Source organism: Ciconia boyciana, chromosome 16 (assembly GCF_034638445.1).
Source record: "Ciconia boyciana chromosome 16, ASM3463844v1, whole genome shotgun sequence".
In the NCBI taxonomy this organism is placed as follows: Eukaryota; Metazoa; Chordata; class Aves; order Ciconiiformes; family Ciconiidae; genus Ciconia; species Ciconia boyciana.
The window spans coordinates 12,484,140-12,510,888 of NC_132949.1; the positions used below are offsets into that span (position 1 = coordinate 12,484,140).

At 47.2% G+C, this 26,749-nt stretch overlaps 2 protein-coding genes across 10 annotated transcripts in view; one reads left to right on the top strand and one right to left on the bottom strand.

The window, feature by feature from the left end:
- MYH10 (myosin heavy chain 10) overlaps positions 1 to 4,097 on the top strand; it is a 103,922-nt gene extending 99,825 nt beyond the window's left edge. For 2 of the 3 annotated variants that reach the window (XM_072881131.1, XM_072881132.1), the window contains 3 exons: positions 743 to 851; positions 1,244 to 1,416; positions 2,323 to 4,097. In XM_072881131.1, coding sequence (XP_072737232.1) covers positions 743 to 851; positions 1,244 to 1,416; positions 2,323 to 2,467 — 427 coding nt within the window. In that variant the 3' untranslated portion in view covers positions 2,468 to 4,097. Of the gene's footprint in view, positions 1 to 742; positions 852 to 1,243; positions 1,421 to 2,322 lie in introns of those variants that run through there. The other variant, XM_072881133.1, reaches the window with a different exon arrangement.
- The window catches only part of NDEL1 (nudE neurodevelopment protein 1 like 1), a 33,477-nt gene continuing 10,610 nt past the window's right edge, over positions 3,883 to 26,749 (bottom strand). For 5 of the 7 annotated variants that reach the window (XM_072881135.1, XM_072881137.1, XM_072881136.1 and 2 more), the window contains 8 exons: positions 26,014 to 26,167; positions 24,588 to 24,736; positions 22,755 to 22,891; positions 20,488 to 20,661; positions 19,569 to 19,660; positions 17,069 to 17,220; positions 13,788 to 13,822; positions 12,725 to 12,816 (listed from right to left, as the gene is read on the bottom strand). In XM_072881135.1, coding sequence (XP_072737236.1) covers positions 12,740 to 12,816; positions 13,788 to 13,822; positions 17,069 to 17,220; positions 19,569 to 19,660; positions 20,488 to 20,661; positions 22,755 to 22,891; positions 24,588 to 24,736; positions 26,014 to 26,167 — 970 coding nt within the window. In that variant the 3' untranslated portion in view covers positions 12,725 to 12,739. Of the gene's footprint in view, positions 8,453 to 12,724; positions 12,817 to 13,787; positions 13,823 to 17,068; positions 17,221 to 19,568; positions 19,661 to 20,487; positions 20,662 to 22,754; positions 22,892 to 24,587; positions 24,737 to 26,013; positions 26,168 to 26,749 lie in introns of those variants that run through there. The other 2 variants (XM_072881141.1, XM_072881140.1) reach the window with 2 other exon arrangements.

Here is a 26,749-nt window from a genome sequence, read left to right on the forward strand (position 1 = left end):
TCTGTTCGCCTGTGTTTGCTCTGTCAGTTGAATGTCTGAAACCTCCATGCCTTAAGTTTATGTAGGGCTGAGAACCTTACAGCACAGGAATTAGGTTTTATTATCTAGAAACCTACTGTTTAGGGGACACACTTTAACAAGACATCTGTAAAGTAACTGGGACTGAAAGTTTCAGAATCTATTTGCTCTGTAACTGAAACTGCTGAATTAACTCTTGAAGTTAACCAGATTAATATGTTGACTGATAGTCCCAGGATCCACAGGGTGCTGCAGAAGTTTCTTGAGACAAGATAAAACATCCCCTTGAGACACCTCATCTCTTTGTTTAGAGGAAGCAAGTTGAACAGCTTAGGTGTGACAGCTTTAGTTAGCTGAGATGAATTCTGGGCTCTGCAGAAGTCTGCTTTCTCCAGTGAGCACTTCCTGCCTGTCCTTTCCATCTTGGTCCTCCAAATATTTTTTTTTAGCAAGTTTCTACCAGAAAGACTGAAGGTGGACTGTCTTATCACCATCTCCAGTCCTTTTGTGCTTTTGGCTCTGCTCCAGTGCTAATACTTTACTATTTCAAAGCTGCATCCCAGCCAGCCTCTGGTATACTAAAACCAAGTTCTGTTGATGGTGGCAGGTATGTTAAGAGGCCTCAACTATCAGTTACACAATGAGACGAGCCTTTTGGAAAGGACAGACCTTGTGTTCCTATCCTTCAAGTACTGGGACAAATTATGGCTTTTGATTATTCTAGGGAAAGAGCAGCTGCTAACAAATTGGTGCGTCGTACAGAGAAGAAATTGAAAGAAGTCTTCATGCAGGTGGAGGATGAGCGTCGACATGCAGACCAGTACAAGGAGCAGGTAGGTGGAGAGGCTTAGCTTTTGAGGCCTGTTTCTCAGAAAAGGCAAATAAAACCGTACTTTGAGTAGAAAGGGCTTGTTAAGAAGCATTTTAATGAAAACGTTTGAGGGAACCCCCGCCTTGATCACTAAACCACTAGAGTAGCTCCCAGCAGTCAAAGCCTCCCTGTGTTGGCTCTGGTGGGATGGTCCATTGTGTACCCTGGCATCCCAGACCCAGGAGCTCTGCAGTGTTTCCAGGAGTCCCACACTGGAGTCTGCAGTGCGGCTGATGGTTCATCTCCAGCCGGGGTGGTTGGGGAGGACAGTGTGTTAGCTAACCTCTCTGACCTCCCAGGTCATGGGGTTGCAGCTGCCAAGTTTGATCCTGACAACCTGGTTTTGTATTTTAGATGGAAAAGGCAAATGCCAGAATGAAGCAGCTCAAACGCCAGCTGGAGGAGGCTGAAGAGGAAGCCACACGTGCAAATGCTTCTCGACGTAAACTTCAGCGTGAGCTGGATGATGCCACAGAGGCTAACGAGGGCCTGAGCCGGGAGGTCAGCACCCTGAAAAACAGGCTAAGGTAAGTAGTGCCAGTAGCAGTAGGCAGGGGTTTATCTAAGCCCTTGTGTGCCTACAGACTGTCTCCATAATGCATCCTTGGGGAGCATCCAGCTGTGGCACTGCAGAAGCAGAGCTGCTAACATTAGGGGATGGGTCAAAGTGGAGCCTGCTGGGAACTGCTGACTGAGCCTGATGATACAAGAAAGCTGCCAGACCACAGGAATATTCTTGACAACTTGAGCCTGGACTCTTTGGAACTTACATTGGCAGGTTCCCTGGGGTTGCCAGTTCAATCCAGCCGAAGGTAAATGTGACAGAGGAGACAGCTCAGTCATGCTTTTCCAGTGGCTGGTACTGATCCCTTTTTTCCTGACCCACTCTGGTGGGAGTGTTTCAGCACTTCCCTTGAGAGCAGGCCTTTGAGATCAAGGTCTGTATTGAGTACAGATGGGAGTTAGAAAAGGTGAGGCTGGTGCAGAACAAAAACCATCTTGACAAGGGAGGGCAGCTGACCTGGTGGGCTTGTAGGAATGGCAAGGGGGTGCAGTGCAGCGCTTAACAAATGAGCAGTTGATTTTTTTTTTTTAGAGAACCCACTCTGTTTAGTACTTGGTCTGCACTTTGTGCTTGTACAGAGACAATGTTTTAAAGTTACTTGGGACTTGCTAAATTAAGGTGATGGTATAAACTAAGCAGGAATACCAGACTACCAGAACGTGTTTGCACACAGCGTGTTGACCCCTTCATCAGAGAGGGTTTCAAAACACCACGTGTGAAATTTGCCCTGTGGGTGGCCTGGAGCTGAGCTGCTGCATTCCCCCACAGTTCAGTAGGGAGGTCTTTCAGGGGCAGCCACCAGCACCAGGACTCGGGCTGTAAGCGAGCTGTAACCCATCAGCAATCGCTGTCTCCTTGTTGTTCGCAGGAGGGGGGGCCCCATCACCTTCTCCTCGAGTCGATCCGGGAGACGCCAGCTGCACATTGAAGGGGCCTCTCTGGAGCTCTCGGACGATGATGCGGAGAGCAAAGGCAGCGACGTGAACGAAGCGCAGCCAGCCCCTGCTGAGTAGAGCCCTGTCACACCATTTGCATGCAGAGACCTTTTACACAATAGTCGGCAGAAGGAGAAGGACTTTCCTGACCACCGAACTGCCTTGTGGCCGTAAATCTGCCTTACGAAACGTCGGCATGCTACAAGGTTACTTATCATAGGTCAACTATGTCTTAAGGCTCTCCAGCCTCACCATACTGTACCCTGCTTCAGATATAGGTACAACTGCTTTTTTATATATAGTAAACAAAATGGGATTGTCTCTGTTCAGTGCATCTATTTTCCAGATACTCATTGTAAAGCCATTTTATAAAGCATCATGTGAAGGATGAAACTTTTTTTTATCAATACAGAAACTTCATTCCCAGAGGGTAGGTGGTTGGGACAGACCCATTGTCATGACTATGCATGCTTTGTTGTACAGACAACATCCTTCCATTTCTTCTGTGCTCAGACGGCCCTTGGCTGTATTGAGTCTGTTGGATCATTGAAGACCAAACTGCACCTGTATCTTTCTTTTCTCCTAATTGTTGTGATCAGCACACAATCAGCGAGTGAACTGTGAAAAGGCCTTGGGAAGTGTTAGAGGGAAATGTAGGGATGAATGAGTAGTGTCCATTTTTAACCTGCAATATCATTTTGAAGTGTTCTCAGCACCTCCTTCATCAGTTAGTGTTCCTGCAGTACAGGCAAACTGAAATAGCATCACCGTTCCTCATCTGTACAGTACTTCTGCGTTTGTAGAGACCTGCTATTACCATGCCCAACAGATCTGTGTATATATATTAAGGCTAGTATAATGTGAACACCAGTGGAAAATAAACATACAACACAGGCAAAATTAATTTATTAATTTATGGCTGAGTTAGTCTTCAGGACATGGAGCTGAGCGGCTGCACTGTGAGACGAGGCTTATGTGACAGCTTAGCAGCCAGCCTGGTGTTACTGAGGGAGCTGGGCCACTGGCCAGCCGAGAGCAGCGGGGCCGCCTGTACTGTGCAGTGTGGGGCTTGTGTGGAGCCTGTGGTTACAGGGTTCAGCAATGGATGTTGCCTGCCTACGAGTTAACATGCCAGTGGATGTGAATCCTTTTTTTTGTTGTTGTTGTTGGTTTTTTTTTATTTTGAACAGTATTACAGCGAGTAGTTAGCATTCTTTTTGTTTAAATAGCTGAAAAACTGACATTACAGAAAGTGCCTTAGACACTACAGTACTAAGACAATGTTACATATATAATTTGCCTATATAACAATGATTTAATGTATTAATTTTGACTGTGCTTCATATCATGTACCTCTCTAGTCCAAGTGGTATTATTGATATTAGTGACAATGAATCAGTGTTAACTAGGAAACTTCCTCTGCCACATGCTCAAAAAACATGGATTTCCTTTTTTGGTTAAAAGCTTTAACATCTGTCGCAAAGGTTTTGTTGTGTGTGTTTGGATATTTTTAATCGAACTGGCTGTTGACCACCAGGCATCTGACTGCAAATATCTTGTTTTCTTGTATACCCATATTTCTAGACAATGATTTTTGTAAGACAATAAATTTATTCATTATAGATGCGGCCGCCTGCTCTGTTTACTTACAGGAAGAGCTATCTCCTGAGGCTGGCATAGACCTTAATAAACAAGAATATGACTGGAAGCTGCCTTTTCCCTTCTTACTGTTTTGTTTGCTTGTTTGGTTTTTTTTTATTTTTTATTTTATTTTATTTTGACCTAAATACAGCATAAATGGCCTGGTCAAGGCCTGAGCCTTTGCCTTTGAACTTTAATGGCAATGCATTGCTGGAGCACAAAGGGAGCTCTGAAACCTCATGCTGACCTTCAGTACTGTGGCACAGGCACAGCCCCTATTTCTGCCTTTAACAGGGTCTGGTCTTTTTTCTGAGTGGTTAAATTTCCTGTTTCGGGTGTCCTGTTGTGCAGTAGCTAGAGTAGCTCCTTCAATGCTGTGGCTGCTGCTCCTCCTGTAGTTGGCATCGTGTAGGGGATGTGGAAGGGCTTTTCCCTATCTATCTCCATGGTGGCTTACACGCATTGGGGCAGGTGGAGAAGAGCCAGGCTCTGTGCAAGAACAGTTCAGTGTTACCTGGGGGTTTTTAACAGGGGGAAGGAGGGTTGACTGCAATGAGGGTGAGCCTGCTCTCCCCGAGGCACTGCACCCCCAGGAGGGAGCTGGTCACAGGTGGGGTGCAGGGGGCAGGGATGGGGGCTTTGGTAGGAGGGTGAGCAGGGTGGGGGGGTTGGATGGGGCAGGAGGGAGGGGTTGTAGCACTGACACCACAGCCCTGGCTGGTGGCTGTGAGGGGGCAGCAGGTGCTGGAGCAGCTGCCCCCCGTGCTCAGCTTGCCTTGCGGTGCCTTAGGAGTGCCTGGGCTGGAGCTGAGCCCAGCAGCCTGTGAGAGGCAGCACCAACCTTTGTGTCAGACAAAACGCTGCTGTGGTGGCAAAGCCGAGGGTGCTGCAGGGGACAGAGCTGGGAGCAGGCACAGGCTGTGGCGAGGGCCCCTGGGGCTGCCACAGCCCTGTCAGCCCAGCAGGCACATGGGGAGGGATGGAGCACCTTGGGGAAGGGCCCAAGCCCTGCTGTTCTGCAGAGAAAACGCCTTTCAGCTACTCCGAGGAGGCAAAAAGCCCTGGAGGCTGCAGCTGGAGGCCTCTAACACTTCCCCAGGCTCTTCCCCAAAGCAACTGGGAACTACCAACCTGTCAGCCTCACCTCTGTGCCTGGGAAGATCATGGAACAGGTCCCCCTAGAAGCTATGCTAAGGCACAGGGAGGACAGGGTGGTGATTCAAGACAGCACCTGTGGCTTCACCAAGGGCAAGTCCTGCCTCACCAACCTGGTGGCTTTCTATGAGGGAGTGACTACATCAGTGGACAAGGGAAGAGCTATGGATGTCATCTATCTGGACTTCTGTGAGGCCTTTCACACAGTCCCCCATAACATCCTTCTCTGTAAATTGGAGAGATACGGATTTGATGGGTGGACTGTTCAGTGGATAAGGAATGGGTTGGATGGTCACAGCCAGAGGGTGGTGGTTAACAGCTCAATGTCCAGATGGAGACTGGCGACAAGTGGTGTCCCTCAGGGGTCCATACTGCAACCAGTGGTGTTTGTTTAATATTTTCATCAATGACATCGACAGTGAGATCAAGTGCACCTTCAGCAAGTTTGCAGATGACACCAAGCTGAGTGGTGCAGTTGACACGCCAGAAGGACGGGATGTCATCCAGAAGGTCCTGGATGAGCTGGAGAAGCGGGCCTGTGTGAACCTCATGAGGTTCAACAAGGCCAAGTGCAGGGTCCTACACCTGGGTCAGGGCAATCCTCGGTTTCAATACAGGCTGGGGGATGATGTGACCGAGAGCAGCCCTGAGGAAAAGGACTTGGGGCTACTGATGGACAAAAAGCTGGACAAGAGCCAACAATGTGTGCTCCCAGCCCAGAAGGCCAACCGTATCCTGGGCTGCATCAAAAGCAGCGTGGCCAGCAGGTCGAGGGAGGTGATTCTGCCCCTCTGCTCTGGTGAGACCCCACCTGGAGTACTGCATCCAGCTCTGGAGCCCTCAGCACAAGGACATGGAGCTGTTGGAGTGAGTCCAGAGGAGGGCCACAAAAATGATCCAAGGGCTGAAGCACCTCTGCTATGAGGACAGGCTGAGAGAGTTGGGGCTGTTCAGCCTTATTGTATATAAAGGGGGCTTATAAGAAACATGGAGAGAGACTTTTTAGCAGGGTCTGTTGCAATAGGACAAGGGGCAACAGTTTTAAACTGAAAGAGGGTAGATTTAGCCTAGATATAAGGAAGAAATTTTTTGTTTCCTTTTGGTTTTGAAACACTGGCACAGGCTGCTCAGAGAGGTGGTAGATGCCCCATCCCTGGAAACATTCAAGGTCAGGTTGGACAGGGCTGTGAGCAACCTGGTCTAGTTGAAGATGGCCCTGGTCCTGGCAGGGGGGTTGGACTAGGTGACCTGTAAAGGTTCCATTCTATGATCCTTTGATTCTATGAAATCTTGAAACCCAGGCCTCAGCCAAGCCCCCACAACTTTCAGTGCCAGGAGCAGAGGCTAGAGCTGAGGAAAGGTGCTTGCTCAGCCCCCATTCCAGCAGTGGCTGTGCCCCTCTGCACAAACTGAAATACAAACAAATGCTCCAAGGAAAGGGGAACACCACTGAACCCTCCCTGAGGCTTGGCAGAAAATACTACATGACAAAATACAGCCACTGCCACGGTTTCTGCAAAATCCACTGATTCCACATTAAAAGAACTTTATTTTTGGAAGATTACTCTCATTTGTTTGTGTTTTTTAAACCACATCATGATCTGTGTCACCACGGTGGTATGGTACACTGTCCTATTGAAACATGCCATATAGATTTTGAATAAATAAAGCTACAAAGCCCAAGTTATATACAAAGATCTTAGGCAAAGATATTATGTTTACAAACCTATGTACAATAAAACAAATGTAAACAGTCAAATGCAGCAGAGGATGCACAGGAAAGGAGGACCATACAAACCCTAACGGCAAGGGGGGACTTCCCATCTCCCTTCTGCTGGGGCCAATGGTTTTTCTCAGCGCTTGTAAATAAACCAACTTGGAGCTGCAGAGCCAACTGAACATGATGGACCAGACCGGGAACGAAGATTTCTAAACCCACAGATCAAACCCCGGCTGGGTTTGCTGGTTCATTTTAAAAATCCACCAACTCTGAGGCACATAGACAGAGAAATCGCACAAATACATTGCTTGAAAGACCCACAAGGTACACAGTCGCCCAAAACTGTCACAGAAGCCCATAGGTGACGCTGTAAAATCCAGTCATATATTACACAGATCAGAACATGGTTGTGATGGTTATGGGGTCCTGGGAGCGGGGGTTCATGGGCAGTGTGGCCAGTTGGATTAGTGGCTTCCTAACGCTCTCGCAGAGTCCCTGTTGTGGAGGCGCATAGAAGTTTGATGAAGGCAGGGTACAACGGGGCCGGGAAGCTGTGCTTCCAGCACACGGGCACTGTGAGCACGCTACAGCAGCTAAACATGTTACTGCCCCGCAGCTGCGTGGGTATAGAAGCGCCAAGAGAGAACGCTTCACCAACGCTCAGCCCTGCCAGCTCACACTAAGGCATTTGATGTTGCGACTGTGACAGTAACCCCCAGCGCGCTGCCACCCAGCACCTCCATCCCTCCCTCCCTGCCCCTGCTCGGCCCTGGGCCTTGAGGAGCCCGGCACTGGTGTGCACAGCCGCCTCTGCCAGCTGGAGGCAGGGCTGCCAGGTATGCTCATCCTCCCCTGCCTGCTCCAGCATAAGGCAGGAGGCAGACACGCACCAGCAGCAACAGCCACGCACCTGCCCAGCAGTAATTCGTTAAGCTGCAGTAACTCAGTCACATACCTGGACCTGATTCCCAGGTGCAAATGTCCAGCCTTACCCAGGGTCCCTTTCAAGAGATCAGAGCTGTACCGGGAGGACAGCAGCTCCACGTCCTAAGTGGCAGGATGCTGGAGCAGGCAGGCAGGGAGAAGGGGAGCCTTTAAGAGGAGCAGCCAACATTTGTGTCATGCCAAACCTAAGTTAGAGAAGAGATAAAGCGAGGGGCCACGGACTGCCTGGCCGAGGTTTGGTGAGCAAGACTCCTGCATCCCCTGAAACAGAGCACCACATGTCTCAGCTTGTGCGGCACAGGGCGTGGGGCCAAGTCAGAGAACGTCCGCTACAGCAACAGGAGAAAATAAACTGTATTAACATGACATGAAGGGCTGTGAGCACAGGGTCTCCTCTGGCAGCATGGTGCAGGTCGTGTTCCAGCAGGGCGGGAATGGGGAGGAATCGGGAGCAGTTCTTCTCTTGGTGGGCTGAGAAAAGCATCTGCAAGTCCGAACACGACCTCCTGCAGGCTCATACGCTCAGGGGGAGCATGCCAGGCGCTGAGGATGGTCGGGACGCTCCCAGTCCAGGAGGACCTTGATCAAAGCCGTTTACTGCCCTGAGAAGCAACAAGAGACAGGCTGTTAAGTGATGAGCAGCCCCAGGAGATGGCACCGCTCACCTCTCCCCACCACCAGCAGCTGGAAGATAGACCCCTCTCGTCCCTCCTCACTGCATCTGTCACCCTGACTGTACAATGGCTGCTCGGCGGGTGCAGAAGCAGGGCCAACATATGACCACAACAGGGCTCCCACCTCTGGCTTCGAGGATCTATGCTCACTCGCAGCCAGGGACACGTGCAGGTGGGTGCTCAACCCATTGCCTGGAGCAGGCACATGCTAGCCGAGGTGACCAGCCCAGGAGGACAAGGGGCTCCTGCACAGACCCTGACCCGCTGAGGCTACACGACTGGGTCTGTGCAGCTGAAGGCGCCGGGCACAGCAGCGCTGCAGGTTTAGTCCCCACAATCAGCTCCCCTTCCCTCTTAATTGCTGCCTGTTTGCCCAGGAGCAGCCATCTGCAGACACCTGTGAGCAACGCGCAGCCCCCAGGGCTGTGCAGGCAGCACTGTGCTGCGGCACCGTCACACAGGGGTGTGCAGCAGGGCTGGGGCCGCCTCCACCTGTGTCCCCAGGTCCTTCATGGGTGGCTACACAAGCTCTGCCCAGTAATGGGGATGGACACACACACAGACGCACGCCAATGGCACATGGGCTCTGCGAGAGCAGGCAGGCACATGTTAAAGCACAGCAGAGTTGCCTCTACACTACACTACTCTCGGCTGGGGTGCAGCGGGGGCTCTGGGTCCCTCCACATCCCCAGGATCCATGGGCTCCCCCCTTCCCCAGGCTGTGGGGAGATGTGAAGGTGTGGAGAACCTGGCTTCCTGGTAGGCTGGGAGAGGAGCACGTGGGTTTGACAGCTTTTCCATCTCTGTTATATACTCTGTTATACCTTTGACAGATCTTCTGTAATTAGGCTCAACACACAGCGTCTGCCCAGGCTCACCATCTGCTGATCACCACCACCACAGCCTTGACAACCAGAAGCGATTACGCCCCTGTATCAGGACAGCACGTCCACCCACACCATTGTCCCAGAACCAGCACCCTGCCCTCATGGTTGGGTTTATAATATTGAAGGTGGGAGGGGAGAACTCCCACACCCATGCAAGGCAGGACAGGTCCCCGCCTCTGTGTCCGCCTGCTCCCAAGGAGTGCCTCTGCAGCACTTCACAAGCTCTGCCTGAACCACCGGCACCCCAGAAGATGCCATTCAGGTCTGTCCTGGCAGAGCTACGTTTGTGAAAAAGGACATTTCAGGAGACAGCCTTCGCTGCTTAGATCAGTGAGCTGTGGTGAGAAAAGCATCTGCAAGTCCAAACACGACCTCCCGCAGGCTCAGCAGAAGAAAGAAGAAAAAGCAAGAAGAAAGAGAAGTGTGAGAGCTCTACTGATGAGGAAAAAGCCAACCCGGGAGTGGGCGGCTCTGGAGTCCCAGGCTGCACCCAGTGCAAGTGCTCAGAGGAGCATGTCCCACTCGCTGCCATCACTGCCTAAGGGACCAACATGCCAGGAACTCACACGCAGATGGCTCACAACAGCATCCCCAGGACAGAGCAGTGCAGTTTCCATGCTCCCTTTCGCACAGTGCACGGTTCCTGCACGGCTTATATTCACTGGTGACCTTGCACCTCCTGGATCAGGGATGCAAAAACCCTGCCAGCAAACCCAGAAGGCTGCTACTGTTGCACTGGGCAGTTATAAAATCCTTCTAGAAGAGCAGATGAAGAGCTAAAATCTCAACACTTGCTAGCAAGGGCAGATTCCCACGGTAACACAGCTCACTGCCGTAGGGAGCCGGGCTGTTTCCTTTCCCCATTTTGCTGTTAAACATCTACACTAGCACAGCCTGGGTCAGAGCATGGAGAAACCACCTTTCCCACCTCTTCCCCATTATCTGGAAACTTCAACTCCCATTTTAGTGTTGCTTCAATACATTTCAAAAGGCAAGTGCCTCCCTGGCTACACGCAATAAAAAGCTGCTGGAAGAGGCTTAGGGGCAGATGTATTTCACTATTTGCATTTGGATGAAGGGGCATGAAGCCAACCTGATCCCAACATGACTCTGCAAATTAGTTATCAGCTAGAAAGCACCTCTGCCAAGTAGGACAGGGGGTAAAAAAAAAAAAAAAAGACTAAACAGGATTAAAACATGGTCATTTGCTCCCTTTTGAAAGGGCTAGAGAAAAGTGACATTCAGCATTGGCAGCCTGGAAGTGCTCATGTTTGATGAGTCACGTTCAAGCCAAGCTCTATGGATTTGTCATTTCCTGCACTCATTTCAGAGCTGCTCTTTGCGACTGACGGACACCATGGGATGGCACCCAGCCCCTGCCACATGCAGGATGCAGCCTGGCCAGTGCCAGCACCCTGGGCAGGCCAGCCGCGTCTGCAGCTTGGCTGAACGAGCACTGATCTCCAGAAGGACCTCCCGGCCGTGCTGCCTCCAGTGCAGCACAGCAGGACAGGCAGGCTGGGGAGGACAACTGATCCCTTTCAAGCCCATAGCAAGTGCCATCGCTCCCCATGCAGCCTGTCCTTGCAACCCAGCGATCCTCCACAGCACTGCATGAGGCTGGGCAGAAGGGGCCATGTCCCCGCAGTGCTCAAACCTTGGCACATTACTCCCCTCTGCACCAAGCCATCTGCATTCCCCACCACCAGGCAGCTCCATGCTGCCGCCTATCTGCCTCCCTGCCATGACGTTTTTGAATCAAAACCCAACATGTGGTGTTAGCACATCGCACTACACCAGGGACAGGCCAAGCAGTAGAAACTTCACAAATATTGCTACTGGTGGGGCACGAACTGCTCCCGAACTGGGTTTCCAGCACCCAAGCTCTGCCTGTGGGGAGAATGCCTCCCTGCAGCCATCACCATCCGACTGACCTGCCCCTGCAGGCAGTTTCTCCTTTTAAATGGAGCGAGACATGTCTAACCCTCCTCAGCTCCTGCTCAGAGGCATGTTTAGCAGCTTGGGATCCCTTTTCTATCTCCCAGAGGTAGACAAACAAGGCCAGAAGCCACGAAGCCATCAGATTCTCAGCACAGATGCCACACAGACATGACAGGACTCTGCCTAAATCACCTGTGTCAAAAATAATCCAGTGATGCCCAAAACAAGAAGGGAGACCAAGCTCCATCGCAGAGCCAGGGCAGCAAGAGGACGAGTGCTATAAGCATTAGGTGTTACAAGTGTTAACCAGCACAAGATGTGGAGTGCTCACAGCACTATGATGCACAAGGGAGACATGAGAAGGCTTTCTGCTGAAGATGGAAAAGATAGAAACCCCGTTTAGAAGCCTTGAGGTTTCCCCATTGTTTGCCAATTAAAAAAAAACAAAGAGAGCAGGAAGGCAGTGCAGAGTGCTTGTTTATGGCAGCTTCTCCCAGGATCAGTTCCTGGAGTCAGTTACCTGCATCATTCATTGCATCCTGCTGGCCCAAACTTGCCCTTGGTGCAGAAATAAAGATAAAGCAGAGGCTCTGATTTGCTGAAAGCCAGTTCAGTAAGTGGGGCACAGGAAAAGGCTTCAACTAGTAGCAGCAACTGGGGGGATACTGAAAGCTGGCATTATGGCTGAGCTTACTGAGGTCTTACCCAGCCATAGATTTCTGTTGGTAACATGAAAATGCACAAAAAAAAAAGGGAAAGAAATCAGCATTACTGCAGTTAGAAACAGAGTTAAAGGAAAATAAAATACGTTAAACAGAGCACCTGTAAAAAATAACAAATAAGATGTGCTGGATGACTCCTGCCTAAACTCCCAGAAGTGAGCTGGGAAGAGAAGTCCTTGTGCTCGGTCTCCAAGGTCTCAGACAGCGCCGGGAGAAGCACACACATCGCTCCAGCCTTCAGCCGCTCTGCCCAGGCCTGGCACACATGTGGGGCTACTGCATGGAGCTGACACTGCCCAATGGCCAGGAAACCTGCTTGCAGCGATTAATCCCAACCAGATTACTTACTCGCCTCCTGCTTCTGCCTCACTTCCCCATCCCTCAGACCCACCCCAACACGCTCTGTGGGGCCTGTGCTGTGCCCTTGCTCTAGGCTCCCTGAGAAACTGGGCTGCAGGGTGCTTCAAAGGAAGCCAAAAGCACCAGTCCCTGCTGGAAACGTTCCCTGCAGTGATTTCTGATGGATGTTTCTGAACGCCTGTCCCTACAGTGGCGTGGACTTCGTGCCCATTTCCAACCGCTCTCTCTGCCTTGTGATTGCTAAAGATAGATTTTTTTTTTTACTCATTAGTCTTTATCTCAAGCTGTATTTTGTACTTAGCACTTTATCTCCAAGACTCCCTCAACTCTACGTACCCAAAAAAACTCAGCAGAAGATTCTCCTGTAGCTGAATAGCCCAGCCTGAGGAGTAAATGGATGTGGTCAGAGCATACTTGGAGACCGGCCCCACAAAAAAACAAGAGGAAAAGCGAGTTTTCAGGCAGGTCAGTGCTTTAAAACAGGCCACTTACTCTCCCAAGCAGCAATAACAGCCCAAGGAGGTAGAGGAACACCCAGCGTGGAGATGTGAGGAGGAGAACAGGGACAAGGCTGTGGCAGATTAGGCTAGTAGGGACCTGCGCCTTTTGACACTGCAGGGAACTCTCCATGCTCCCTCGAGAGGCAGAGAGATAAGTGAGACCCTTAGTCGCTGTAGGCCGTGCCTGCACCGAGCCCCTGTGCTGCAGGATCTCCTCCCGCAGAGCCCACAACCCAGATACCTGCACAGCCTTGCTGGCACAACTGTGCCACCCCGGCTGCTTCCAGCTGGCATGGCTGTGCCAGGCAGGATGGCGACACTGAGCAGGAGCACCGCTGCCTCTAGCCATGTGCTTCACACCATGCCATCCTCTCCCCCTGCTCTGTAACCTTGGCCAGCTCCCGGCACATCTGTGCCTTTGTTTGCTTTCCCATTAGCCAGAACCACGGCAACTGAGCATCAGCAAGCCAATAGCCAACAAAACGTTGAATGAAGAATGTGACCAAAGGGCAAACTAACTTTCAGAATTAACTAAATTAGCAGCAGCGATACTTCCTCCTGTATTTCTGATGTGACTGATTCAATCAGAAACATGCATGTATTTGAAGAAATATTAATTAGATCAAGAAAGCAAGCAGCACTCAATCATATGGTTGCAACAGGTCACAGCACCAGAGAAGTTTATCTAAAGTAAGGAGAAAGAGAGAGATTATAGCCTCAGGCTTTGATCATGGACTATTAGTTTGTAATGCTAAGAGAACTACCTCATGCAGTTAGCATAACCACCAACTCTGCACCTCCAAGCACCAAGTTAAAATACATGCAGCTTATCATTGCAAATGAATTCATTTACCCATGACCAAGGTGGGGAATATGACCTTTTCACGCCTAGTGGAGAAAAATTGAAACAGGTTATGCACGCAATAAAGACATTCCTGGGCATAACCATGGATGCAAGAAATGGGGCAAAGCAAAGGTGTTAAACTAAACCTCACCAGACCTCTCCTCTTTCACCTCTGCATAATGAGACTCTGCTCTGCACAGGCAGGCGAGGGGTCCTATTTCAGCGACAACCAGCACTCCCACCATGCTCCACTGCTGCACGCGCATGACCCAGATAGAAGCCTAGAGCATTGCAAAGCACATTACAGGACATGGGATTACTCACCTGCATCTGAGTTTCCCTGGAAAAGAGGGAACTGCGGGTAACTTTTTTATAAGGTGAACTAGGGAACAGAAGGAAGACCCTGATTTCACAGCATGATGTATTACAATCAGGGTTGTGGACAACAGTGTCCACTGTGTACATATACCTACATGCTTCACAGGACTGCTAGAAGTGGGCAAGCAGAGGCACTTCTCACATTCAAACTTTAGCTTGTTTTATTAAAACAAAGCCCAACAGATTCACAAAAATAACCTAAGAATAAACATCAACTACAAGGACTTTGACATTCAAGAAAGCAGGAAGGGGAGCTGGGGAGCAGTGAACAAGGAGTTAATGCCCCAAGGAACAAACACCCAATGACAGCTCACAACCTGCCTCAGCTCTGCTGTTCAAGTGCCAGGCCTCTGTGGAGCCCATCAAGGTCAGAGCCATTTTGTTCCTCAACTGGATCGAAGTTAATAACCAATTAAGAACAATTACAACAGCAAAAAGTGAGTATCTATCTGAGAACATCCTCAGGTGCTGTTCTGCCATGCCCTGCCATCTAGACAGAAACATCATGTTCCTGAAGGAACAAGTCTGCAGGAAACTAATCTTACACCAAACTTTGCTGAGCTTTAAAAAAACCCAAAAAACAAAAACACAAAAAACCACAAGTAGGTAAGTCCTGACTCTTCCAATTCTCCAGCAAAGCTTCAGTGCAAGCCCAGCTGTCCTCCAGGCTTCCCCTAAAGCGATGCTCAGGTAATTTCCCCTCCTCCCCTATGCCAGCTCCTGCCTATCACTGTCTTCAGCTGTCTGCTCAGCTCCACTCAGCAAACAAAGAGCAGGTGTTTGATGGGAGATGGAGACTCGTCAAACATTTTAACCAACAAAATGGCAGAGGAAGGAAAGTAAATGGAACTGTAATGATGTGGCTGAGCTACCTCTGTCCCAATCCCAACCAGCTGTTCTTTAGGCAATGGCTGCAGATTGGATCAGATCTATGATCACATGTGGCTGTTTCAGGCTTAGGGGCAGGGAGGAGAGTACAGGGGCTGAAGAGAGAGGAGGAGAGGGGACAAGAAAGGGCATGCCTTAACTCAGTCCCTCATGCCCAGCCACTACAGCCCGCTCTGGGTCCAATGCCTGCCAGCACAGCTGGGGGCTCGGCTGCTGCTGCAGCATGCAGGCACAATGGGGCTGACCTCATTTAAGTAACAGCTTGGTTTAGCTTACACGTGCAGACAAAATTATACAGGTTTTACATAGCAACCGTGGAGATGTGTACACAGCACAGACACTGCCATCACCCAGAGCGTGCAGAGACCTTGACAGGGGCAGGAAGATGGAGCGGGAGCCAATGTAAGGGGAGAAGTGAGCAGCATTTGGAGTGCAGAGGAGAGGGACAGGACAGCAGGGCCATGCAGGGATCTCTAACAACTTGCAGATAAGCACATCAGTCATTTCCACCCCCTTATCTAGCCCACTAACATCCTCCAACTCTGCTGCAGAAGTTATCTATCAGGAGGCTGGGTTTCTAAGCCTTTTTCAGCTACAACCTGCTCCTAACTCCAGGCAGCCAGCCCAGATAACGAGTGTGATGACAATCTGGATAATTAAAAGTGACCCCCACCCCACATAGCAATCAGCTTATTCATCACACCACAACTCAATATAGCCATGCTGCCTCCTAAGAACAGCTATAATCTCTCCCTAGCAACTACCCTGACAGCTTGCACCTGAAATGCAGCCTGTGCACTGCAAGTGTGAGCACTGCTGTGGTGATGCATGGACCCTTGTCAGCCTTGCAGTATGCAGAGAACCCACAAGTCTGTCCGATTTGCACATGACACTGACTTTATTAAGTCTCTGAACTCTTCCTTTCCAAAAGCAGCGAACACCAATGGCTCTAAAAACTCTGAATGCTAGTTTCTAAGATGCAGCTTGCCCTGCTACCCACATAGCAACACGATTCAGCTCAAATGAGGATGATTGTAGGAAGCTCAGCTTGTCTGCTCTGTATATGGCACTCTTTAGGTTGGTAACAGCTCATTTAATTCTCTAAAATAAATTCTGGATCGAGAATGTGCTGAATATTAGCATTAAATTGCACTGTCTTGAGGTTTAGCATGGAAGACTACTACTGTGCAGGGAGCATGGAGGGTGTTTTGCCCAGTGACACCAAGCAAAGCTCGCAATACCACCGTGCTAACACTGGAGGAGCACTGTGCTTTTCGCCCCACTCCTCATACAACCACCGGGCCCTGCGCTATTAGGGATTGTGGGAAAATCCTCCTGCTGAACCACTTCCCAGTATCTGAGAGGAAGCTCTAACCACGGGCGAGTCACAGGAGACACATGGGGTAGTTCTTCCTGTGAAAGCAGTTTCTGGCTTCAGGGCTGATGCACAGCACAGCCAGCATGGAAGCAGTTGCCCCCTCAATCAGCCAGAATTACACTGTTAATGAGGTTTTCTTTTCCCCTAATAGGGGAGGAAATAGATCTAACAGGGCACCACCCTTTAAGTGAGCACTTGCTGCTGGCACTCAGCTGTTCTTACTAAGGGCATCTCCAGATTTGCGGTTAATGTACTTCCCCATGCACGAGCGCACCAGTAGCTATGGCAACTCCACCACTACTTACTTGAGATCCTTTCAAAAGGGCACGTTCACTTCACTAGTGGGTTTGCTGCCTAGGGTGTTTTATATTACCTGAGATGCAGCTGCCAAGAGATTAGGCAGCAGAGGGACACAACAGGCACTGACATCCTACCAGCTAAGAGACAGTCACACTTGCTTTTCTCTTTGCTTTACAGAAATCAGCACTGTCACCTTCCCTGTCCCCTTGAGAACTTTGGCTCCACAAATTATTTGTCCTATAGGATGAAAGCTGTGGTGGACTAAAAACAAGACAAGAAAAACTTCTGCTTCAAGTAGCATCCTGAAACACACTCCCCTTTAGTGCAAAAATATATCCCAACTTACCCTTTGTCAAAGAAAGAAGTATGCCCTGGGTGAGGGTACTTTGTGCCATTGCTGTTCATCATGCTGCTGTTAACATTCCCTGAAATGTAGGATTTCCGTGATGCCTGGTCCTTTGCAAAATTTCTGCAAGCAGCTAATTTGGATTCTAAAGCCTGTGAAAGGGAAGAAAAAATCATGTCAAGAAAGTAATATAATTAAGAGAAAGTATTTTGCTGCTTGAGTTCAGGCTTTGTCATGATCCCAAGATCACCATGATCAGGACCTCAGTGTGACCACCTTTGGCAAAAACTGAACTAAATGGGAACAAAGCTGTCATTTTCTCTGTCAACCAGCCACAGAGGAAACCCACACAATGAGATGCTGATACAGACTGCCAGGCACAACTCAGTTCCATTAGGACTCAGATTTTAGAACATATCAACTATTAATTACCTAAACAAAGGAAGACACTTCTTAGCAGAAGTTACCAAAACCTCTTGCTTCAGCAGCGGGGGTGGGGCTGGCATAAGCTAATCAGAGGACTAAGAGAGAGGCTAAAGCAGAATCCTCAAGTTTTGGGAGGGACTGTGTATTTGGATTTTGTGGATGTGGAAAGTTGGATTTTTCCCCAGGACAATGCTTTCTAGCATTTCTTTCTTAATCTCGGCCTGCAAAACATCGCCAGTGTCTTAAGCCCCACTGATATGCTTCAGAACAAGAGGTGCTACAGCCACAGCATCAGAAGGAGGAACCAAAGGCAGCAGCTAAGCCCATCTCCATGGTCTGTACCTAATGTCTACTATTTCCAAGCAAGCCTGGTGAGATCTTTTTCCCCTATACAAGGTGACAGTCTCTGCCTCATCCACTGACTCCTGGCAGGAGGAAGACCAAAATCCTGATTCTGTCCTTCACTTCAGAACATCACCTGCCCTTACTGCCATCTATCACAAACTGAGGCTTAACTTGATGACTATCCATCTGGTCCAGCAGAAAATCTGTTATATCCACCCTGTGCGTGGGGGCATTCACACACTTGCAGATGTACGCATTGGAGACAAAAACTCATCTCCCCAAACATGGGGTTTTGTCCTGTTCCACATAGAAAAATATTCCATTAATAAGGTACTGACATAGTATCAGAAGTAACTGAACACTATACACTCTTCTTCTAGAAACCCATGTAAACTTCCTTAGTGACTATACAGGAAGATACAGATATTGACCTATCTCTTGGTCTCAAAGCACCTATCAGCTGGAAATAGCCAGTGTGATCTGTGCCAAGTGACTCCCTGTCTCAACTGCAAGCAAGAAATCCAAGGGAAACCTTCCTGCAGAAAAAGGGAGTCTAAGGCTTGGGATGAGGCATCCTATGAGTAGCCAAACCCAAAGAAATCCTGAACATCCTATAATTGTTACTAAACAAATGCGTGAACTGGAATTTTATCTTCGTGGCAGAGCGTGTGTCTAAGAACAGGCTGGGAAAGAAGCATGCTTATTTGGCATTTCCTGTCCTTGCAAAGTAATCACACAGGATTGTGATTAAGCTCCCTAAATCCCCTGCAGACTCTTACGCACAATGATCCCATTTTAAACATGTCACTCCAGAACCCCGAGGAGTCCTGCTGCCCTTTCAAACCAACTACGAGCTCACTGGCTCCAAATGCAACCAACGAGGTAATTTTTAACTTCAAACTTTGCTAAAACAACTGTCTCTAGTGCAGCTATTGCTGTTCTCAGTGTTAACCACAAGAGACAGAGGAAAGCCAGCACCAGAGGCTAAGACGCTGAGGCTATCCATGCTTCCACTCAAAACACTAACCACTGAGGCACGTCAACAAGCTTCTCATAAATCAAAAGTCATGTCTTCATTCAACTGGAAAGCCTGGCACCCTAAACAACACTGTAACAGATGTTTAAACCACTTCTTCCCCACTTATAGTGGTAATCCCCTTAACAGCTCATGCATTTCACTTCGTCATCAACTACAGATGGGAACATTTGGCTTTCTCCTGATTTATTTTCTCACTTTCTCATCAAAGGTTTCTAGATTTTTTTCCATTTTCAGCACCTGTTGCAGATCTCTCCAGGCACGTGAGGAGACACTGGCAGCATGATCTCAGCTCCCCTCCCATGACATACAGTAACTGTGCAGCAGGCACCCAAAGTCTGAGGTCCAGCTCTGCATCTTGGTCTCATTACAGAGGAAGCTGCAGGCTCCATTTAAAGTAAGAACAAGTAGCTGATGGTGTCTAACCCTGTATACCAAAGTGCTTGAAAAACTTTTTACTTCAACTATGAATTTTGTCACCCAAAATTGGCATCAGAACCTTAGTAACATGCTTTACAAATCAAGATAATTAAAAAAACCCCACATTATCGCATACTAAACACTGAACGTGAATGATTTGGAAACTACAGCATGTATTCAGCATGGGCCAAGGCCTTGTTGTAATTGCGCACAAGGATGAAAGCTCAGTGACAGCAGCGCAGAGCTAGGAATACTTCAGTTCAGAGCACTCACCCCCACTTTCCGTAACAGATCTCCCACAATGTTGAGTGCAGATATTCTAGCTGAAGGAGTAAGGGGGCTGGTACCAAATCCATTTGGTATAGCTGCAAACACAGACACATTTTATTAAATGCTCCACTCCTCCATAGTTTGTTGCGTGTTTTTTTTTAATTTAAATAAATCAACTTCTACACAAAAAGGTAAATCTAAAATCCTACTGCAGACTCGTCATACAATTACTCCACAATAACACAGACTACATGATCACTATCCATGGAAAAAGAAAAAAGCTTAATTCCTGTCCACTGCCCTCTTTCCCATTAGACCTACACACAGAGTTCATGCACTCTGTATCTGCAAGGCTATTGCCCACAATCCATCTAATCCAGCCAGAGCTTCCTCTGGAATCTACTCTTTCTAATTTGAAAAATAATGTATTAATCCTTGTGATTGTCCAGAGCCTTCCAGATGGGGAAGGGGACTGAACTAACATCCTGCTGCCTCACAGACAAAACAGGACCCTGAAAAATATGTGTGGTAACAGAGACTCTAGACCGTCAGAATTACTGACCACCATTTAGCCACTACTGCTACTCCACATTTAGGCAGAAATATCAGTCTCTGCACTTCCCTGCAATCCCAAACATCTTCAGTGCTCTACTGCAGGCATCTACTGCAGAGTGCAAACCCCCACCCCCCCAAAAGCAGTATCTAAGCTTCACTGTCCTTTTTTTCCATGCTATTTACTCATTACACTCCTTAAATTAATCTGATGCTGCCCCAGGATTTAAACACACCTTACACAATGCACGTGGGATCCACACATACCTACATTTACTTCAAGTTCACTAACAAGCACCTCGTCTGAAATTGTTTCTTAACAAGCTGAACATACCGCCAAACAACTAGACAGAGTTTTTGTGAATTATACCTTTTGGGGAAGGAAAACTATTTTCTGATCCTTTTCCAACGGGCGTAGCTGGCAAGGAGAGAGACGCCTGGACGGCCGAATCCATCTTTTCACAGTCTAGAGTTGGAGAACTGGGTGCTGACTTTCGGGTGACTTCTTGTTGCCTTTCCCGTACTGCTAGCTCTTGCCGTAAGTCTAAGGGTTGAGAGAAGAAAAGAAAAAACAAAAATACATATTAGCGACTGATTTCTCTAACAAACACTATTCATTTGGGAAGGAGGAGGAGGAGACACTTTGCAACAACCCTATATTAATTGCCTGCTGCTGGCTTTCTCCAGCAGCGAGGACCCACACCTCAGAGCAGTCACAGCTCAATACTATCACTTCCTGTTACAGCTGGGAGTAGAGAGGCAGCAAACAGAGCCCTCCCCGGATGAGAAAGCTGTGTGGTCCCAGTGAGCACGAGGCAGGTGATTTAGCCTCAGTATTTTTCCCCATCTGTAGTGTGAGTCCCATGGAAAGTGTGTTACAAAAACTGTAGCTGGTTGCAAATGCCTGCTGAACTACATTCAGCTCCTGCTCAAACAGAGATTAGAAAAAGGGAGGAATGACCTATTCCTGTGTTTCCAATTCCCCACATTATTCTTCCAGTTAATAATCCACAGGACTTCACACTAGCCAAAGACAGTCAAAGGGTTGTATCCAGTTTCTTGATGCCTCGACAAATAAAAGAGCAGACTGGAGATGCTGGGTAGTCCAAACAATAGGGAAAGAGACCGGAGATTAGGAAACCCATGTTTTATCCTTACCTCCTCTCCAGACTGCTGCTTACCCCTACCTTGTCCCCTCCCATTTCCACACATATTTGCTACAAAGAGCATCCAGCACAGCTCAGCAATGAATCTATAAAATCCTTAGAAGGGACTACATGCAAATAAACAATATATTACAAAGGGGTTCTTCCTTTTTGGGTAGAGCAACTTAATCTTTCACAGAGCTCTTATTCCTTGCCTCAATCTGGTACAACGTGCAAGAGCAAAATTAGTTGTACATTATGGCCTTCAAGTTATCATAAATATCTAAAACTGATTTTAAGTAAGACAGCACAGCTGAAATGAAAATCTATTTGGGCTCCTAGAAGAGGATTTGTGGCTGTTCAATCAGAAATGTTATATTTGAGTTTGACACCATATCAGTTCTTTTAGTGGCTAGTGTTCCTCCTTGTTGTCAGGGGGGAATAACATGTAGCTTTGCTACCCTAACAAATGCTAAAACTTTCCAAATGACTCATCCAAGAAACAAGATGTCTTTTTTGCCAATTATTCCCATGTTCTAGAAAACAGTCCCCTAGGTTTTGCTGTTTTTTCCAGTATTATTGCCCTAACCCCAAATTACAATACATATATTTCCACAGAAAATACTTAATCTCCCTTTTCGTATTTATTATAAATACCCTGTGCTTCCAATAGAGACTTTCAATTTGTGGGGCACAAACTTGCTTCAAAGAGATTCACCAAGGAGAACAACAACAAAAATTCCAGCCTGCTGTCAAGTGTGTTGCCTTACACTCAGATCTAGGCCTTAACTGAGGAATTATTTTAGAAAGCTTCACTTGGGAAACAAAGTTGAAAACCACTAATCTCTAAACTACATTAATGGCAGGCACAGGCTTATGAGCAGATCATCCCCACTATTAGAGAAATCAAAAATTCTTCCCCAGCATTCTCAATGTGAAATCCATTGGGGAATTCCCAGCTCCTGATCATATCCCAGAACACGATCCAAAACATCTCTGATCCTACAGGTCTAACCACAGACTTTACTGGAATATCTTAAATAAATCAGGCAATTTCCAAGAGGTTTAGAAGGAACACAGGAGACAGGATTTTTAAAGAAAGTTATTTAACCATTTATCATGTATTTCCCTGTCATCTCCTGTGCTTTCCCTTCCTATACAAGGCATAAAACCATAGCGAGTGGGAACTTTTGAAGCACACTTCCTCAATTCTATTGCATCTGTGCAATAGTATTTTTGTACTCACCTGTGTTAAAAATCCTGAATGAATTTATATTAATTTTGCCCTACATGAGGAAATTTTTCCTCTTATCTACACTGGACATACAAAGAATAGAGGACATACTGTTAGTAATACCTAACACTTACATTACACATCCAGTTCAAGTCTCATTATGTGAGGCTTTCTATAAACATGAGCTTTGGTTGCTACACATCTCTCTTAGCAAGCTAACAATGTACCAAGACACAAAACTAATCAAGCAAGCCATACCTCTCGCTTCATCCTTTAATCTCTGTACAGAAACTAGCAACGACTCCTTGTCATCCAGTTCACTTTCTAAAAACGCATTTCTTTCAATAGCTTGGTTCAGCCTTTGTTCAAAGTCTTCCAATGAAACTATTGTTGCCCTAGGAACAAAATCCAGAATATTAGGTTCTTCAGCTCAGCCAACATAAAAGCGTATTCAAAAACATAATAGAAGAAAAATGTTAGCAGGGTCTACATTCAAGTTAGTCATTTGAAAGCTATGGAAATGCTTCTTGGAAAGGACTAATGAACTCCAAAGAAGCAGGGGAATACGATGAAAAGAACATGATAGCATCTGGCTCTCAGAGATGTACCAAAGAGCTGGGAAAGAGCCAGTCCAGAGCACCCATCTCAACTTTTCCCAAGCCATGCTTGTGCTGGTTTTGGCTGGGGTAGAGTTAATTTTCTTCATAGTAGCTAGTATGGGGCTATGTTTTGGATTTGGGCTGGAAACAGTATTGATAACACAGGGATGTTTTCATTACTGCTGAGCAGTGCTTACACAGAGTCAAGGCCTTTTCTGCTTCTCACCCCACCCCACCAGCGAGGAGGCTGGGGGGGCACAAAAAGCTGGGAGGGGACACAGCCAGGACAGCTGACCCCAATGGACCAAAGGGATATTCCACACCATATGACATCATGCTCAGCATATAGAGCTGGGAGAAGGAAGGAAGGGGGGGACACTCAGAGTGATAGCATTTTATCTTCCCAAGTAACTGTTAGGCGTGATGGAGCCTTGCTTTCCTGGAGATGGCTGAACACCTGCCTGCCAATAGGAAGGAGTGAAGGAATTCCTTGTTTTGCTTTGCTTGTGTGCATGACTTCTGCTTTCCCTATTAAACTGTCTTTATCTCAACCCACAAGTTTTTCTCACTCTTCTGATTCTCTCCCCCATCCTACTCGGGGGGGGAGGGGGGGAGTGAGCAAGCAGCTGTGTGGGACTTAGTTGCCAGCTTGGGTTAAACTACAACAATGCTCCAAAGCCATACATTTAATCAGTGCATTAGCTCAGGTGGTGCTATACTCTCCAGAGCTCTGGCCAGGCAACAGCCCAGCGAATGCAGAAAGCAGGGCACTGGGCTATTACTTAAGACCCAATTCATTCCATGACTTCAGTGGGATAACTCATGTATGTCAAAAGTTAGTCATGAAGTTAAAAGCCGTGTGGAAACAGGGCCTCAGCTCTCAGATCTTTTTGCCAGATAGCCAGAGGCTCATTCCTGATCCCACTGAATCAATGGCAAAATTCCCGTTCAGCAAAATGGAAGCATGACCTACTCTAAAAATGGGCGTTTCTAACAGCAGCCTGTTCATTTTATGCATTTATAAAGGATACATTTGTTCCCTACAGTCATTAAGCTGTTATGCAAAGGAAGAGGAGACTCCTTTGGCCTGTTTTATTTAAAAGGGACTATGTAAAGCATTAGCTTCTTACTTCAAAGTGGCTTTGAGCTATGAGGATCACAAATATATTATAATGAGTCACTTAGCTGGTAGTGTCAAAAGCAGTGCACTGGCCTGGCTTGCTCTGAGCCTGCTTGCACTGCTTGTTTCTCACAGGAACACAAAGCACTTTGGTCCCCCTGCCTTTCTTGCTGTAGTGTAACACTACCAGCTGATGGAGGTGAACTCCAAGGGTAAACTGCACTGTTCAAAGAATCAAATGTCTTGGGGTTTGTTTGGGTTTTTTGAATGTGTGTTATTTTCCCTTTTAAGGAATAACAAAATGATCAATCTGAGTAGCAAAGAAAAGATCTAGTGAAAACTTTAAGGAAAGAAGAAGTTTGCAGCCTTCACCTCTTTGCACGTTCCAAGTCATCATTAGCCTGCTCCAGCTCCCTCACATACTTATGCAGCTGATCTTTAATGGCCCGTGTCTGGCTCAGGTCGTCCTCTAACAATGACACTTGCTTGTAACTTTGTGCATACTGGTGCTCCAGTTTCTCCTGGAAGAATAAAGTAGCGAGATAAATATCAGTCACATGCACTCTCCAAGTCATCAGTAGTAAAATGGGACATAGAAAGTAACATAGTCACTGCAGTCTGCTGATTTGGCATTGCTGGTAATACAGAGCAAAAATTGGAGAGGTAGAAGGAACACGCTCTGAACATCAGAGCTGGACGCAGTATAAAATCACAAATGCTGCATTGTGCACAGACATCTCTCCATGACACAGCTGGCTGCTCAGAGATGCATCCCTGCATCTGTTCCCAACAGCCTGCACTGACAGCTGCTCTGAAGCCTCAAACATCTAGGAAGCCAGAGAGAAATCTAACTGCACAGCCTCCCCTTCAGTGCCTCTCCCTTGACAATAGCCACACTGTTACCAGAAATTGTCCGATATCTCCATTAGCAAAAATGAGAATCACTGAAATCTGTTACAAAACCTCCAGGTCCACAAGCTCATCTTCAAAAGACTGGAAGAATTCACTCCCAAAAACACTTTCACCAGCTCTGAGGGTACAGAGAGGGGCTTATGGAAAAACTACTGACCTTATAAGACACATACTGACCTTTACAGATATAGCTGGGACTGGATATCTGAACAAGTAATCCCATAAACTTTACTTCCACTGGGTAAGCTTCCAACCTTTGCCTTCACTAAAATAACCCAAGACTACCAAAAACAATGCTTTTCCAAGATTCCAAGAGAGGAAAGAACTTGTTAACATAGAGGCATTAATTAAAAGTTACCTTCTGCACATGCAGATCCTTATGCAATTCCTGTCTCCACAGACACAGCTGTTAAGAACGAATCAGGAGATTCTCTCTGAAAGATGTGCACAAATCACCCATCTTCAGCTTTCTTTAAGGTCTCATAAAACCAAGGAGACCTTCTGGGCAAAAAAAATTGTTTGCAAAGAAAGATGACAACGCAGTGGTCTGACAAAACATACTTGTGTTGTCCACCCTGTTGCTATGCTGGTGTTGCCTGCGTAACTAATAAAGCTACTACTTGGAAAAGCCTAGAGAATTCAAACAAATGAGCACAAACTCCATGACAAAAGTTTCATGATGTGAACAAGAAAAATTCTGCCAGAAATTTCCCTGGTAAGTTGCTGGCCTTATTTGGAGTACATGCCATACTTAAGTCTGGATCTTAAACAGACAACTCCTTTACTTCATTTAGATATTCAGTGACCAAGAACAGACCAGACAATCTAAAATGAAATCCAAGACATATCTGTAAGAAGAGGCAATGCTATTACAGAAAAGACCTACCTTTAACGTTTCCACTTCATACTTCAGTCTTTGGTTATCTGCTTGCAAATCTCTATTCCTCTGCTCAGCTTGAACTAGCTGTGCCTCCAACTCAGCTTCTAGTTCTCTGCTTCCCTCCTGAAATTCAGCCAGCTCTTCACGAGCTTCCTGGAAGCTGTAAGGAGAGGATTTAATCAGTTGAAAATCCAGTATCTCCCAAGTTAAAACAAAATCCACAGCTCTTCTAAAATAAGCTAAAAAACCAGGAGTTTTAAAGTACTTAAGTGTCATCCATAGACCTCTAAGGGGAAAAAGAAAAATGCAGAAACAGAGAAATTACATTAAGCTTAGCTATAAAAGCAAATTAATTCTCTTGCATCAAAACAAACAGCTACATTAAATGCATGTGTGAATACAAACCTGTATCAAGGCTATTTACAGGATTCATGGGAGTCTGAAAACCACTTTGTACTCCATTAGCTTTCACCACTAGCAGACTTCATAGAGTCAATGAATGAAGCAAATATGTAACCTGATTTTTGTCAAAAACTGTAAGAGAGAACAACAGTTTCTGGATCTCTGCACTACCTGGAAATTTAAGGTTCTTGAAAAGTGTGAAGGTTTGAATCTTGGGGTTACTGAGTACTTCAGCAGGAAGCCAGCACATACCTACCTTATACCACTGCAAGTTATTAAATACTAGAAGTAGCTGTTCCACATACTTTGCTTATTGAATTTGCATCTTTACCTTACGTAA